A 16980-nucleotide genomic window follows, 5' to 3' on the forward strand; every position below is an offset into this window, starting at 1 on the left:
CACTTGAGGAGCTAGTCACTCTTTTTTCCAGTAACCGTCCTTCCCACCCCCCTCTCACCACCTCTCACCCCCCTACACAAAGAAATGAAACAGAGTCAGATGTGCATATCTTCCCTGGCCTGTTCTCTACCCTGGCCTCTCACTTGGCCTCTCCCCTGGCCTGTCCCCTGGCCTGCTCCCTGGCCTGTCCCCTGGCCTGCTCCCTGGCCTATCCCCTGGATTAGCCCCTGGCCCATACCCTGGCCTCTCCTCTGGCCTGTTCCCTGGCCTATCCCCTGGCCTATGCCCTGGCCTGTTCCCTGGCCTATGCCCTGGATTTTCCCCTGGCCCATGCCCTGGCCTCTCCTCTGGCCTGTTCCGTGGCCTATCCCCTGGCCTATGCCCTGGCCTGTTCCCTGGCCTATGCCCTGTATTTTCCCCTGGCCCATGCCCTGGCCTCTCCTCTGGCCTGTTCCGTGGCCTATCCCCTGGCCTATGCCCTGGCCTGTTCCCTGGCCTATCCCCTGACCTCTCCCCTGACCTCTCCCCTGGCCTATCCCCTGACCTCTCCCCTGACCTCTCCCCTGGCCTGTCCCCTGACCTCTCACCTGACCTATCCCCGGGCCTCTCCCCGAAACACCTTTCTGTAGACTTGGCTTTTGCCTCGTCTGTATCAGTCCTATTAATCTGAGTGATGTTGGCTCTTAACCACAGATTACATTACAGGGTCATCTTGATTAAACTAATTAAATTAGATTACATCAATAGCGCTTGTCAATCACCATAAAGAAATATGAAGAATTCATCGTCATTTCGTTAAGCTATAAAACAATAATCATATACATTTCTGTATCTGAATGCACAATGGGTCGTATTGTACAAACTCACTCTTTCTTCCCCCCCCTCCCTCTTTCTCCCCCCCCCCCCCCCTCTCTCTTCCCCTCCCTCCTCCAGACTCTATAAACCAGGACAACAGGTCAGGAGGCTCCAGCAGCAGTGACGGCATCCTGGGGTCAAAGGTCGCTGTGTTCTCAGCCATCGGAGCCGGCTGCATCATCTTCCTCCTCCTCATCCTCTTCCTCGTCATCCTGCTCATCAAGATGAGGAAGAGATCCCGGAAGCACTCTCACGCTCAGCCCCACCCTTCCGCCCTGTCACTCAGCACGCTGTCAAATCAGAACAAGCTGCCTGGCAGCGGGGGCACAGCCGGGACGGAACCCAGTGACATCATCATCCCGCTGCGGACAGAGAATAACTACTGCCCTCACTACGAGAAAGTGAGCGGTGACTACGGACACCCTGTTTATATCGTACAGGAGATGCCTCCGCAGAGCCCAGCAAACATTTATTACAAAGTCTGAGAGAGGAGGAGAGGAGAGAATTTATTATAAAGTCTGAGAGAGGAGGAGAGGAGAGAATTTATTATAAAGTCTGAGAGAGGAGGAGAGGAGAGAATTTATTATAAAGTCTGAGAGAGGAGGAGAGGAGAGAATTTATTATAAAGTCTGAGAGAGGAGGAGAGGAGAGAATTTATTATAAAGTCTGAGAGAGGAGGAGAGGAGAGAATTTATTATAAAGTCTGAGAGAGGAGGAGAGGAGAGAATTTATTATAAAGTCTGAGAGAGGAGGAGAGGAGAGAATTTATTATAAAGTCTGAGAGAGGAGCAGCACCTAAATGTTCTCTAATGGAGAAAAGCATATGAACATCTACATTGTGAGTTGAAGAGAGAAGGACAGGAGCGATTGATTACTCTACCAGTGGACTAACATTTTATTTTAACCTGGGGACTTGGAGTTTAACAAGCCCATGTTCTTCTACCACCTACTGACCTAAGGAGAAGACGCCTGACAGTGGACCGTGGACTGATCCAGAAAAACTGGACTGACAGAAACTGTCCAATACATCTCGTCTTGTTGTTTGGCTCTGTAGTGTGATGTTTTACCCTCTATCCTCCTGTCCTCTATCCTCCTGTCCTCTCCTCCTGTCCTCTATCCTCCTGTCCTCTCCTCCTGTCCTTTCCTCCTGTCCTCTCCTGCTGTCCTCTATCCTCCTGTCCTCTCCTCCTGTCCTCTCCTCCTGTCCTCTCCTCCTGTCCTCTACGCTCCTGTCCTCTCCTCCTGTCCTCTCCTCCTTTCCTCTAACCTCCTGTCCTCTCCTCCTGTCCTCTCCTCCTGTCCTCTCCTCCTGTCCTCTAACCTCCTGTCCTCTCCTCCTGTCCTCTCCTCCTGTCCTCTCCTCCTGTCCTCTAACCTCCTGTCCTATCCTCCTGTCCTCTACGCTCCTGTCCTCTATCCTCCTGTCCTCTAACCTCATGTCCTCTATTCTCTTGTCCTCTATCCTCCTGTCCTCTATTCTCTTGTCCTCTATTCTCTTGTCCTCTATTCTCTTGTCCTCTAACCTCCTGTCCTCTATCCTCCTGTCCTCTACGCTCCTGTCCTCTATCCTCCTGTCCTCTACGCTCCTGTCCTCTACCCTCCTGTCCTCTATTCTCCTGTCCTCTAACCTCATGTCCTCTCCTCCTGTCCTCTCCTCCTGTCCTCTATTCTCCTGTCCTATCCTCCTGTCCTCTATTCTCCTGTCCTCTATCCTCCTGTCCTCTACCCTCCTGTCCTCTAACCTCCTGTCCTCTCCTCCTGTCCTCTACCCTCCTGTCCTCTACCCTCCTGTCCTCTATCCTCCTGTCCTCTATTCTCCTGTCCTATCCTCCTGTCCTCTCCTCCTGTCCTCTATTCTCCTGTCCTATCCTCCTGTCCTCTCCTCCTGTCCTCTATTCTCCTGTCCTCTATTCTCCTGTCCTATCCTCCTGTCCTCTCCTCCTGTCCTCTAACCTCCTGTCCTCTCCTCCTGTCCTCTCCTCCTGTCCTCTATTCTCCTGTCCTATCCTCCTGTCCTCTATTCTCCTGTCCTCTATCCTCCTGTCCTCTACCCTCCTGTCCTCTAACCTCCTGTCCTCTCCTCCTGTCCTCTACCCTCCTGTCCTCTATCCTCCTGTCCTCTCCTCCTGTCCTCTAACCTCCTGTCCTCACCTCCTGTCCTCTTCTCCTGTCCTCTCCTCCTGTCCTCTATCCTCCTGTCCTCTCCTCCTGTCCTCTCCTCCTGTCCTCTAACCTCCTGTCCTCACCTCCTGTCCTCTATTCTCCTGTCCTCTATCCTCCTGTCCTCTATCCTCCTGTCCTCTCCTCCTGTCCTCTCCTCCTGTCCTCTCCTCCTGTCCTCTAACCTCCTGTCCTCTAACCTCCTGTCCTCTCCTCCTGTCCTCTATTCTCCTGTCCTCTATCCTCCTGTCCTCTATCCTCCTGTCCTCTCCTCCTGTCCTCTAACCTCCTGTCCTCTAACCTCCTGTCCTTTCCTCCTGTCCTCTATCCTCCTGTCCTCTACCCTCCTGTCCTCTACCCTCCTGTCCTCTATTCTCCTGTCCTATTCTCCTGTCCTCTCCTCCTGTCCTCTCCTCCTGTCCTCTACCCTCCTGTCCTCTCCTCCTGTCCTCTAACCTCCTGTCCTCTATTCTCCTGTCCTCTCCTCCTGTCCTCTATTCTCCTGTCCTCTACCCTCCTGTCCTCTACCCTCCTGTCCTCTCCTCCTGTCCTCTAACCTCATGTCCTCACCTCCTGTCCTCTTCTCCTGTCCTCTCCTCCTGTCCTCTAACCTCCTGTCCTCACCTCCTGTCCTCTTCTCCTGTCCTCACCACGTGACATCACACCCCCCAGTATTGAATCTCTCATTAACAACGTCACTGGGGTTTAAGGTCACACCCTTCTTAACTGACCACACCGTTCTGAACTGACCACGCCGTTCTGAACTGACCACACCCTTCTTAACTGACCACACCCTTCTGAACTGACCACACCTTTCTGAACTGACCACACCCTTCTTAACTGACCACACCGTTCTTAACTGACCACACCGTTCTGAACTGACCACACCCTTCTGAACTGACCACACCTTTCTGAACTGACCACACCCTTCTTAACTGACCACACCCTTCTGAACTGACCACACCTTTCTGAACTGACCACACCCTTCTTAACTGACCACACCTTTCTGAACTGACCACACCTTTCTTAACCTACCATACCCTTCTGTTGTTGTGTGGTTGTGATGCTTGTGCTCTGGGTTTAGTATCTTCCACTACACTAATATCACTACACAGCACAGTTTAGTAGTTACTAGACCAACACACCACACTTCAGTAGTCAACTCAAGCGCCAGTGTGTGTGTCATTGTGTCAGAAAAGGCTGGTGGGAGGCGCTATAGGAGGATGGTGTCATTGTAATGGCTGGAATGGAATAGATGGAACAGAGTCAAACACATCCAACATATAGAAACCACGTTTGACTCCGTTCCATTTATTCCATTCCAGCCATTACAATGAGCCCATCCTCCTATAGCTACTCCCACCAGCCTCCACTGGTGTGTGTGTTTGTGTGTCAGTCAGGCCTCTGCTGGGGATCCAGATAGCTCAGGTACCAGACAGTGTGTTCCTCTCTCCCCTCACACCTCTACTGTCTCTCTCCTCACACCTCTAATGTCTCTACCCTCACACCTCTACTGTCTCTCCCTCACACCTCTACTGTCTCTCCCCTCACACCTCTACTGTCTCTCCCCTCACACCTCTACTGTCTCTACCCTCACACCTCTACTGTCTCTACCCTCACACCTCGACTGTCTCTCCCCTCACACCTCTACTGTCTCTACCCTCACACCTCTACAGTCTCTACCCTCACACCTCTACTGTCTCTCCCCTCACACCTCTACTGTCTCTCCCCTCACACCTCTACAGTCTCTACCCTCACACCTCTACTGTCTCTACCCTCACACCTCTACTGTCTCTCCCCTCACACCTCTACTGTCCCTCCCTCACACCTCTACTGTCTCTCCCTCACACCTCCACTGTCTCTCCCCTCACACCTCTACAGTCTCTCCCCTCACACCTCTACTGTTCCTCCCTCACACCTCTACAGTCTCTACCCTCACACCTCTACTGTCTCTACCCTCACACCTCTACTGTCTCTACCCTCACACCTCTACTGTCTCTCCCCTCACACCTCTACTGTCTCTACCCTCACACCTCTACTGTCTCTCCCTCACATCTCTACTGTCTCTACCCTCACACCTCTACTGTCTCTCCCTCACACCTCTACTGTCTCTACCCTCACACCTCTACTGTCTCTCCCTCACACCTCTACTGTCTCTACCCTCACACCTCTACTGTCTCTCCCCTCACACCTCTACTGTCTCTCCCTCACACCTCTACTGTCTGCCTTACTGTCTGTAGTATGATCCTGCATCACTCCACAGACCTGTTGTGTTTGGTAGATTTCCCTACAAATACACAATGTATAGAAGCTAAGATCTCACTGTTTCCTCCACTATTTCACCAACACCATCACCCTCTCATTTTCCCATGTAGATTACCTGGGTCTGTTTATGGACAGGCTCTGTGTCTATGTCTCTGTCTCTGTCTGTGTGTGTGTGTGTGTGTGTGTGTGTGTGTGTGTGTGTGTGTGTGTGTGTGTGTGTGTGTGTGTGTGTGTGTGTGTGTGTGTGTGTGTGTGTGTGTGTGTGTGTGTGTGTGTGTGTGTGTGTGTGTGTGTGTGTGTGTGTGTGTGTGTGTGTGTGTGTGTGTGTGTGTGTGTGTGTGTGTGTGTGTGTGTGTGATATTCCACCAGCCTGATAGGATGTTAGCCATGCTCTAGGTATTTATTACCTTTTTTTAGGGATGTGTGTGTCTGAGACTGTCATTTGGAGTGTGTGGGGGGGCGGAGCTTTATTAAGAGATCGTCATGTGACTAACGGAAGAGAAGTCAGTAGGATGGAACTAAAGGAGAAAGATGAGTGGGGGATGAGTGGGGACCACATTGCTGAATGGATGCTCCAGGCCTGTTGAGTTGTTGTCCAGTGTGTGTGTTTCTCCAGGCCTGTGGAGGGTTGACCAGTGTGTGTGAATGACTCAGTAGCACTCACACAGCATGACTAATCAACAGGCCAACACACACACATGGGCACCCACGTACGCACAAGCCATGAAGAGAATAACAGAGGACAGCTCAAGGATGAGGGTGGAGGAGAGAACAGGAGGAAGAGAGGAGAAGAGAGAAGAGGAGAGGAGGAGGAGAAGAGAGGAGAGGAGAAGGAGAGAGGAGGAGGAAGAGAAGATTGGAGAGGAGAGGAGAGGAGAGGAGAGGAGAGGAGAGGAGAGGAGAGGAGAGGAGAGGAGAGGAGAGGAGAGGAGAGGAGAGGAGAGGAGAGGAGGCATGGTATTGGTTATCTTTTTATCCTACTCTTCTAGTTGTGCTCGAGTAAAAATGAAATGCTGAATATTCCTAAATTCTATTACTCAAGGTGTTCACACTGATGAAACCACAGCCAGATAAAAGAGAGAGAGAGTTGATGCATAGGGAGAGAGAGCAAGAAAGATAGAGGGCAGGAGAAAGACAGAAATAGAGAGAGGGAGAGAGAGACAGAGAGAGAGAGAGGGAGGGAGGGAGGGAGGGAGGGAGGGAGGGAGGGAGGGAGGGAGGGAGGGAGGGAGAAAAAGAGAGAGGAAGGGAAAAACAGAGAGAGAGAGGGAGGTAGGTAGAAAGAGGGAGTATATTCCACACTCAAGGTGTTCAGTCACAGGAAATTCCAGTTTCAGCTATCGCACAGAACAGTCAGGATTAACTTCAGCGCCTGTGTGTGTGCGTGTGTCTGCGGTCTGCGTTGGGCGAAGTAGTCCCATAGCGTAGAGAATGCTTGGAAATGGACAAATAGATGAATCATTGACTCTGTCTGCCAAATAGCAACTAGTAGTACTTCAGACAGAATAGACTGAGTTGAGACAGATAGTGAGGAGAATCCTGAGTGTCTGTGAGTTAGCCTGAGTACCAGTCGTGTGTGGAGTGGCAGGGATTAGCATGATGGCACAAACAGACTTTTAGTTATGTTCTACCTCATCACAGTGTCACCACCACCAAACCATTTCTCCATAATTTTTTTCTTCATTGGTGTGATCTGTTCTAAATGATCTGGCCAAAAATGAGGCAAACGTGTAAATAATGTGGCTAGTCATTTCACCCGAGCACTGCTCTCCTAAAACATTTGACCCGATTTTTGTAATGGAGAATGTTTTGTAAATTAGTTGTCTTTTTAAAAAAAAGTGTGTTTTGTATGAATCCTTGCATTTTGTCAATGTTCTTTTTAAATGTTTTTTTATTTTTATTTGAGTAAAATAAGAGATGTCCAGTTCAGGTCACATGGTCTGGTCATGTCCAGCATTGTAACGCATCAGTCCTCTCTTATTTCATTGACCAATCCCAGATCGACCCCTAGCCCTAACCCCAATACCCTACACCCTACACACTTCCCCTAGACAGACACTCCGTACACAGATCTGAACTGAAAGGGTGTCACAGAGACAGTAAGCATTATGGCAACAATTCCAGTTAGCCTATCAAAAGACAAGATGGCACTACAGGGTTTAACCTACTGCTAATCCAATGCTTTCAGATCTAACATTCACACGGGCTAGGGATCTACTTGCATTTGGGCTCATGTATTTACAGCAGGTTTCAGAGTCATGTTCCTCATCAGCATTTAACAGAACCGAGAGATTCTCGCTGCACAGAAAACAGTCAGTGAAGTAGAGCGGAGCCCACAGCTTTGATATAGATAGTAATTAAGACAGTGAATGGCTGTGGCTATAATAATTACTGAGAGGGTGAATGGATGTGGCTCAATATACAGTGCCTTGCAAAAGTATTCATCCCCCTTGGCATTTTTCCTATTTTGTTGCATTACAACCTGTAATTTAAATTGATTTTAATTTGGTTTTCATGTAATGGAAATACACAAAACAGTCCAAAATAAAAAATAAGATCTGGGGCAATTACCTTCAGAAGTCACAAAATTTGTTAAGTAAAGTCCAACTGTGTGCAATCTAAGTGTCACATGATCTGTCACATGATCTCAGAAAATGTACACTTGTTCTGAAAGGCCCCAGAGTCTGCAACACCACTAAGCAAGCGGCACCATGAAGACCAAGGAGCAGGTTGTGGAGAAGTAAAGATCAGGGTTGAGTTATAAAAAAATATCAGAAACTTTGAACATCCCACAGAGCACCATTAAATCCATTATTAAAAAATTGAAAGAATATGGCACCACAACAAACCTGCCAAGAGAGGACCGCCCACCAAAACTCACAGACCAGGCAAGGAGTGCATTAATCAGAGAGGCAACAAAGAGACCAAAGATAACCCTGAAGGAGCTGCAAAGATCCACAGCGGAGATTGGAGGATCTGTCCATAGGACGACTTAATGCCCTACACTCCTCAGAGCTGGGCTTTACAGAAGAGTGGCAAGAAAAAAGCCATTGCTTAAAGTGTTCACCAAACATATGGAAGAAGGTACTCTTGTCAGATGAGACTGAAATGTATCTTTTTGGCCATCAAGATGAACACTATGTCTGGCACAAACCCAACACCTCTCATCACCCCGAGAACACCATCCCCACAGAGAAGCATGGTGGTGGCAGTATCATGCTGTGGGGATGTTTTTCATCGGCAGGGACTGGGAAACTGGTCAGCATTGAATGAATGATGGACGGCGCTAAATACAGGGAAATTCTAATGGGAAACCTGTTTCAGTCTTCCAGAGATTTGAGACTGGGACGGAGGTTCACCTTCCAGCGGGACAATGATCCTAAGCATACTGCTGAAGCAACACTCAAGTGGTTTATGGGGAAACATTTAAATGTCTTGGAATGGCCTAGTCAAATCCCAGACCTCAATCCAATTGAGAATCTGTGGTATGACTAAAAGATTGCTGTACTCCAGGGGAACAGGGTCCCTGATCATCTGCGTGGACGTGCCTTAGGCATGCTGCAAGGAGGCATGAGGACTGCAGATGTGGCCAGGGCAATAAATTGCCATTACAGGGAGACAGGACGGACAGCTGATCATCCTCGCAGTGGCAGACCACGTGTAACAACACCTGCACAGGATCGGTAGGGATGATGGTCGGATTCGCGTTTATCGTCGAAGGAATGAGCATTACACCGAGGACTGTACTCTGGAGCGGGATCGATTTGGAGGTGGAGGGTCTGTCACGGTCTGGGGCGGTGTATCACAGCATCATCGGACTGAGCTTGTTGTCATTGCAGGCAATCTCAACGCTGTGCGTTACAGGGAAGACATCCTCCTCCCTCATGTGGTACCCTTCCTACAGGCTCATCCTGACATGACCCTCCAGCATGACAATGCCACCAGCCATATTACTCGTGGGCTAGGGCCATTCCCCACAGAAATGTCCGGGAACTTGCAGGTGCCTTGGTGGAAGAGTGGGGTAACATCTCACAGCAAGAACTTGTAAATCTGGTGCAGTCCATGAGGAGGAGATGCACTGCGGTACTTAATTCAGCTGGTGGCCACACCAGATACTGACTGTTACTTTTGATTTTGACCCCCTTTGTTCAGGGACACATTATTCCATTTCTGTTAGTTACATGTCTGTGGAACTTGTTCAGTTTATGTCTCAGTTGTTGAATCTTGTTATGTTCATACAAATATTTACACATGTTAAGTTTGCTGAAAATAAACGCAGTTGACAGTGAGAGGACGCTTCTTTTTTTGCTGAGTTTAGGAAGAAATGCCAAGTACTTTCGCAAGCCACTGTATACCCAGTCACTGTCAGACACGGCACTTAGTTATTGTGGAGACTATGATGTTCCACTATCTCTGTGAGTTCCCTAGATTTCCTCCCTCGACCCCCTTCCTCTATCTCCCTCCCTCCCTCCCTCTTTCTATCTCAGTAGAGTTCACATTAGACTATTGTATTGTCACATTCAGAGTAGCACTGATTTCTACTCTTGTTTAAGCCACAGTGTTATGTTCAATGTACATGTTGTTAACCTGTTGACTTGGTTTCCCTCATAACTGTATGGTTATTTATGCCATTCACTTTGCTGCATCCCAGAGTATTCCCATTACCACCAGCTACCATGATAAAGGTCCAGCAGTTTGGAAATCGCATATTGATAAATATTTTTTTCACGGTGGAAAATGTTTGTGGGATTGTAGTTTTTCAATAGAATAGTCACCCCATCTCCTCTCTCAGTGCACTCGCTGACATGTTCTACGCCAGACACACACACACACACACACACACACACACACACACACACACACACACACACACACACACACACACACACACACACACACACACACACACACACACACACACACACACACACCCTGGGGTGAGTGGTGAACAGATGGGTCTGTTCTGACACATTAGTCAGATTTGAGACACACTCAAGCTTCACACACACACTTTATAAATACATATTTTTGAGGAGGGCCAGTCTGATACGCCTCTGTGCATAGTAAGTCATCATCATATCTACCCCTCTCTGCCTCTCTGTCCTCCACAATTACATTATTCCACAGTTTATCCAATCGGATTGGTTGCACTCTGCATTTCCACTGTTTGGTCTGAAATGACAGCCTGTGTTCTCCGCTGGTGAAGGACAGATTCCAGGCGCAGTGTGTTTCTGCCTGCCTGCCTGCCTGCCTGTCTGTCTGTCTGTCTGTCTGTCTGTCTGTCTGTCTGTCTGTCTGTCTGTCTGTCTGTCTGTCTGTCTGTCTGTCTGTCTGTCTGTCTGTCTGTTTGTCTGTCTGTCTGTCTGCCTGTCTGTCTGTCTGTCTGTCTGTCTGTCTGTCTGTTTGTCTGTCTGTTTTTGTGTGTGGGTCTGTGAAAGCAGAGATAGCATGAAATGTTATTAAAGTGATTGAGTCTTTTCTACTCACAATATATCCAGGCGCCGTGTGTCTGTCTGTCTGTGTGTCTGTCTATGTGTGTGTGTGTGCGTGTGTGTGTGTGTGGGTGTGTGTGTGGGTCTGTGGAAGCAGAGATAGCATGAAATGTTATTAAAGTGATTGGGTCTTTTCTACTCACAATATATCAGTTGTTATTGTCATGGCTCTGCCTGGCTAATGGAAGGAGGGAATGACAGAGGGAGAGATGGAGAGAAAGATGGGGAGAGAGAGTGAGTGATTGAGAGAGAGTGAGTGATTGAGAGAGAGAGTGATGGAGAGAGAGTGAGTGATGGAGAGAGAGAGATGGAGAGAGAGTGAGTGATGGAGAGAGAGAGAGTGATGGAGAGAGAAAGAAATGATAGAAAGAGAGAGACTGAGTGATGAGAGAGAGTGATGGAGAGAATGATGGAGAGAGCGAGTGATGGAGAGAGAGTGAGTGATGGAGAGAAAGAGAGTGATGGAAAGAGTGATTGATGGAGAGAGAGAGAGTGATTGATGGAGAGAGAGAGTGATGGAGAGAGAGAGAATGATGGAGAAAGAGAGATAGAGTGATGGAGAAAGAGTGAGTGATGGAGAGAGAGAGAGATTGATGGAGCGAGAGTGAATGATGGAGAGAGAGAGTGACAGAAAGAGAGAGTGATGGAGAGAGAAAGAGAGTGACACAACAGTGGTAGGCCTGATCACTGACAATGATGAGACAGCCTATAGGGAGGAGGTCAGAGACCTGACCGTGTGGTGCAAGGACAACAACCTCTCCCTCAATGTGATCAAGACAAAGGAGGTGATTGTGGACTACAGGATAAGGAGGACCGAGCACGCCCCCATTCTCATCAACGGGGCTGTAGTGGAGCAGGTTGAGAGCTTCAAGTTCCTTGGCGTCCACATCACAAACAAACTAACATGGTCCAAGCACACCAAGACAGTCGTGAAAAGGGCACAACAAAACCTATTCCCCCTCAGGAGACTGAAAAGATTTGACATGGGTCCTCAGATCCTCAAAAGGTTTTACAGCTGCACCATCGAGAGCATCCTGTCGGGTATCACTGCCTGGTATGCCAACTGCTCGGCCTCCGACCGCAGCACTACAGAGGGTAGTACATCACCGGGGCCAATCTTCCTGCCATCCAGGAACTCATGGACCTCTATACCAGGCGGTGTCAGAGGAAGGCCCTAAAAATTGTCAAAGACTCCAGCCACCCCAGTTATAGACTGTTCTCTCTGCTACCGCACGGCAAGCGGTACCGGAGCGCCAAGTCTACGTCCAAAATGCTTTAAACAGCTTCTACCCCCAAGCTAAACTTTTATATTTGACTTCTCAGCTTCCCTATCAAATCTAAAAATGAAGAAAATTAACAACAATGACAAATGGTTTGATGAAGAATACATTAACCTAGAAAGAAATTGTGAAACCTATCCAACCCAAAACATACAGACCCAGAAAACCTGAGTCTACACCTTAACTATTTTGGCATCCCTAAAACAATACAGAAATACACTCCTGAAAAAGAAGGAACATCGAGGGAGAGAGAGAGGTCAGAAATCAGCTTAATGTAATTGAAGAATACATAGAATCTAAGCACTGTGAAAATAGGAAAACTCTAAACTAGCAACAACATGAAGAGTTATCTATCCAAAATGGAGATGTGTGGATAAACAAACCACTTCTCCAATCTTTTCTCTCTTTAACAAAGAACAAACAGCAAAAACATATACATGAAATACAAATCTTAGAATGAACTATTAAAGACAACCAGAACCCACTGGACTCTCCAATTACATTGAATGAACTGCAGGACAAAATACAAACCCTCCAACCCCAAAAAGGCCTAATTGAAATGATAGAATATAGAGACCACAAATTCCAATTGGCTATACTTAAACTCTTTAACATCATCCTCAGCTCTGGCATCTTCCCCAATAATTGGAACCAAGGACTGATCACCCCAATCCACAAAAGTGGAGACAAATTTGACCCCAATAACTACCGTGGGATATGTGTCAACAGCGACCTTGGGAAAATCCTCTGCATTAATATTAACAGCAGACGTGTACATTTCCTCAGTGAAAACAATGTACTGAGCAAATGTCAAATTGGCTTTTTACCAAATTACTGTACGACAGAGCACGTACTCATCCTGCACACCATAATTGCCAAACAAACAAACCAAAACAAAGGCAAAGTCTTCTCATGCTTTGTTGATTTCAAAAAGCTTTGACTCAATTTGGTGTGAGGGTTTGCTATACAAATGGATGGAAAGGGGTGTTGGAGAAAAACATACGACATTATAAAACCCATGTACACAAACAACAAGTGTGCGGTTAAAATTGTCAAAAAACACACACATTTCTTTCCACAGGGCCGGGGGGTGAGACAGGGATGCAGCTTAAGCCCCACCCTCTTCAATATCAATGAATTGGCGAGGGAACTAGAACAGTCGGCCTCACCCTACTAGAACCCTGTCTACTGTTTGCTGATGATCTGGTGCTTCCGTCCCCAAACAAGAGAGGCCTACATTAGCACCTAGATCTTCTGCACAGATTCTGTCAGACCTTGGTGTTCCAAAAAAGGTCCAGTTGCCAGGACCACAAATACAAATTCCATCTAGACACCATTGCCCTAGAGCACACAAAAAACTATACATACCTCTGCCTAAACATCAGTGCCACAGGTAACTTCCACAAAGCTGTGAACGATCTGAGAGACAAGGCAAGAAGGGCCTTCTGTGCCATCAAAAGGAACATAAAATTTGACATACCAATTAGGATCTGGCTAAAATTACTTGAATCAGTTATAGAACCTATTAAACTTTATGGTTGTGAGGTCTGGGGTCCGCTCACAAACCGAGAATTCACAAAATGGGACAAACACCAAATTGAGACTGCATGCAGAATTCTGCGAAAAGATCCTCTGTGTACAACATAAAACACCAAATAATGCATGCAGAGCAGAATTAGGCCGATACCCACTAATGATCAAAATCCATAAAAGAGCCGTTATTAAATTCTACAACCACCTAAAAGGAAGTGATTCCCAAGCCTTCCATAACAAAGCGATCACCTACAGAGAGATGAACCTGGAGAAGAGTCACCTAAGCAAGCTGGTCCTGTGGCTCTATTCACAAACACAAACAGACTCCACAGAGCCCCAGGACAGCAACACAATTAGACCCAACCAAATCATGAGAATACAAAAAGATAATTACTTGACACATTGGAAAGAATTAACAAAAATACTGAGCAAACTAGAATATGTACACAGTGGCAGAATACCTGACCACTGTGACCCACAATTAAGGAAAGCTTTGACTATGTACAGACTCAGTGAGCATAGCCTTGCTATTGAGAAAGGCCGCCGAAGCCGGACATGGCTTTCAAGAGAAGACAGCCTTTGTGCACACTGCCCACAAAATGAGGTGGAAACTGAGTAGCACTTCCTAACCTCCTGCCAAAAGTATAACCATATTAGAGACACATATTTCCCTCAGATTACACAGACCCACAAAGAATTTGAAAACAAATCCAATTTTGATAAACTCCCATATCTATTGGGTGAAATACCACAGTGTGCCACTACAGCAGTAAGGTTTGTGACCTGTTACCACAAGAAAAGGGCAACCAGTGAAGAACAAACACCATTGTAAATACAACCTTTATTTATTTATTTAGAGAAAGAGTGATGGAGAGAGAGAGATTTGTATTATTATTTACTACCATTTTATATTATTATTCTTTATTCTCCATTGTTTTATTACAATGTATATACAATGCAATATTGACACAATGTTTTGTCATGCCAATAAAGCAGCTTCAATTTGAATTTGAGAGAGTGAGAGAGAGAGAGGGAGAGAGAATGATGGAGAGAGAGTGATGGAGAGAGAGTGATGAGAGAAAGAGTGATGAGAGAGAGAGAGAGAGAGAGAATGATGGAGAGAGTGATGAGAGAGGGAGAGAGGGAGAGAGTGACAGAGAGTGAACAGAACTAGAGTGCCCTTGGCTTCACTGATTCAAAGATACCCTTCTCTCTCTCCGTTTCTCTTTATCCTTCTCTTTCTGTCTTTCCCTTCTCTTCCCCCCTCCCCCCCTCCTTGCCCCAGGGCAGGTACACTCATCTTTTTCCTGGCTTGGTCTCGAGATGCCCCGTAGAAATGTTACTGTGGGTTTATTAAAGCCTTCCCCCTGCCGAGTGTCTGTGTGTGTGTGCTCAAATCAAATCAAATGTATTGGTCACATACACATGGTTAGCTGATGTTATTGCGAGTGTAGCGAAATGCTTGTGCTTCTAGTTCCGACAGTGCAGCAATATCTAACAAGTAATATCTAACAATTCCAAAACAAATACCTAATACACACAAGTCTAAGTAAAGGAAAGGAACAAGAATATATAAATATATGGATGAGCAATGTCAGAGCACATAGGCTAAGATGCAATAGTATAGTATAGTATAGTATAGAATACAGTAGAATACAGTATATACATATGAGATGAGTAATGCAAGATATGTAAACATTGTTAAAGTGTCATTATTAAAGTGACTAGTGTTCCATTTATTAAAGTGGCCAATGATTTAAATTCCGTATGTTGGCAGCAGCCTCTCTATGTTAGTGATGGCTGTTTAACAGTCTGATGGCCTTGATATAGAAGCTGTTTTTCAGTCTCTTGGTCCCTGCTTTGATGCACCTGTACTGATCTCGCCTTCTGGATGGTAGCGGGGTGAACAGGCAGTGGCTCGGGGTGGTTGTTGTCCTTGATTATCTTTTTTGGCCTTCCTGTGACATCGGGTGCTGTAGGTGTCCTGGAGGGCAGGTAGCTTGCCCCCGGTGATGCATTGTGCAGACCGCACCACCCTCTGGAGAGCCCTGCAGTTGTGGGTGGTGCAGTTGTCGTACCAGGTGGTGATACAGCCCGACATGATGCTCTCAATTGTGGATCTGTAAAAGTTTGTGAGGGTTTTAGTTGACCAGCCAAATTTCTTCAGCCTCCCAAGGTTGAAGAGGCGCTCTTGCGCCTTCTTCACCACACAGTCTGTGTGGGTTGAAAATGTCAGTTTATCAGCAATGTGTACGCTGAGGAACTTTCCACCTTCTCCACTACTGTCCCGTCGATGTGGATGGAGTGGTGCTCCCACTGCTGTTTCCTGAAGTCCACGATCATTTCATTTGTTTTGTTGACGTTGAGTGAGAGGATATTTTCCTGACACCACATTCCGAGAGCCCTCACCTCCTTCCTGTAGGCTGTCTTGTCGTTGTTGGTAATTGAGCCTACTACTGTTGTGTCGTCTGCAAACTTGATGATTGAATTGGAGGCGTGCATGGCAACGCAGTCATTGGTGAGCAGAGAGTAAAGGAGGGGGCTGAGCACGCACCCTTGTGGGGCCCCTGTGTTGAGGGTCAGCGTAGTGGAGATGTGCTTTCCTACCTTCACCACCTGGGGGCGGCCCGTCAGGAAGTCCAGGACCCATTTGCACAGGGCGGGGTTGAGACTCAGGGCCTCGAGCTTAATGATGAGCTTGAAGGGTACTATGGTGTTGAAGGCTGAGCTATAGTCAATGAACAGCATTCTTACATAGGTATTCCTCTTGTCCAGATGGGATAGGGCAGTGTGCCGTGTGATGGTGATTGCATCGTCTGTGGACCTGTTGGGGCAGTAAACAAACTGAAGTGGGTCTAGGGTGACAGGTAAGGTGGAGGTGATATGATCCTTAACTAGCCTCTCAAAGCACTTCATGATGACAGAAGTGAGTGCTACGGTGCGGTAGATATTTAATTCAGTTACCTTTGCATTCTTGGGTACAGGAACAATGTTGGCCATCTTGAAGCATGTGGGGACAGCAGACTGGGATAAGGAGAGATTGAATATGTCCGTAAACACACCAGCCACCTGGTCTGCGCATGCTCTGAGGACACAGCTAGGGATGCCGTCTGGGCCGGCAGCCTTGCGAGGGTTAACACATTTAAATATCTTACTCACGTCGGCCACGGAGAAGGAGAGCCCACAGTCTTTGGTAGCTGGCCGAGTCAGTGGCACTGTGTTATCCTCAAAGCAGGCAAAGAAAGTGTTTAGCTTGTCTGGCAGCAAGATGTCGGTGTCCCTGACGTGGCTGGTTTTCCTTTTGTAATCCGTGATTGACTGTAAACCCTGCGTCTCGTGTCTAAGATGTTGAATTGCGACTCCACTTTGTCTCGATATTGACGTTTTGCCTGTTT

The 16980-nt window shown here is 47.3% G+C and overlaps 1 protein-coding gene across 1 annotated transcript in view; it reads left to right on the top strand.

The window, feature by feature from the left end:
• Positions 1–6458, top strand: part of LOC139574745 (ephrin-B1-like) — a 158651-nt gene extending 152193 nt beyond the window's left edge. The window contains exon 5 of the mRNA XM_071399595.1: positions 934–6458. Within this exon, the coding sequence (XP_071255696.1) occupies positions 934–1340 (407 nt within the window). The 3' untranslated portion in view covers positions 1341–6458. The remainder of the gene's footprint in view (positions 1–933) is intronic.
• Positions 6459–16980: the final 10522 nt, after the last annotated feature.

The sequence above is a fragment of the Salvelinus alpinus genome, chromosome 4 (genome assembly GCF_045679555.1).
Source record: "Salvelinus alpinus chromosome 4, SLU_Salpinus.1, whole genome shotgun sequence".
Lineage (NCBI taxonomy): Eukaryota > Metazoa > Chordata > Actinopteri > Salmoniformes > Salmonidae > Salvelinus > Salvelinus alpinus.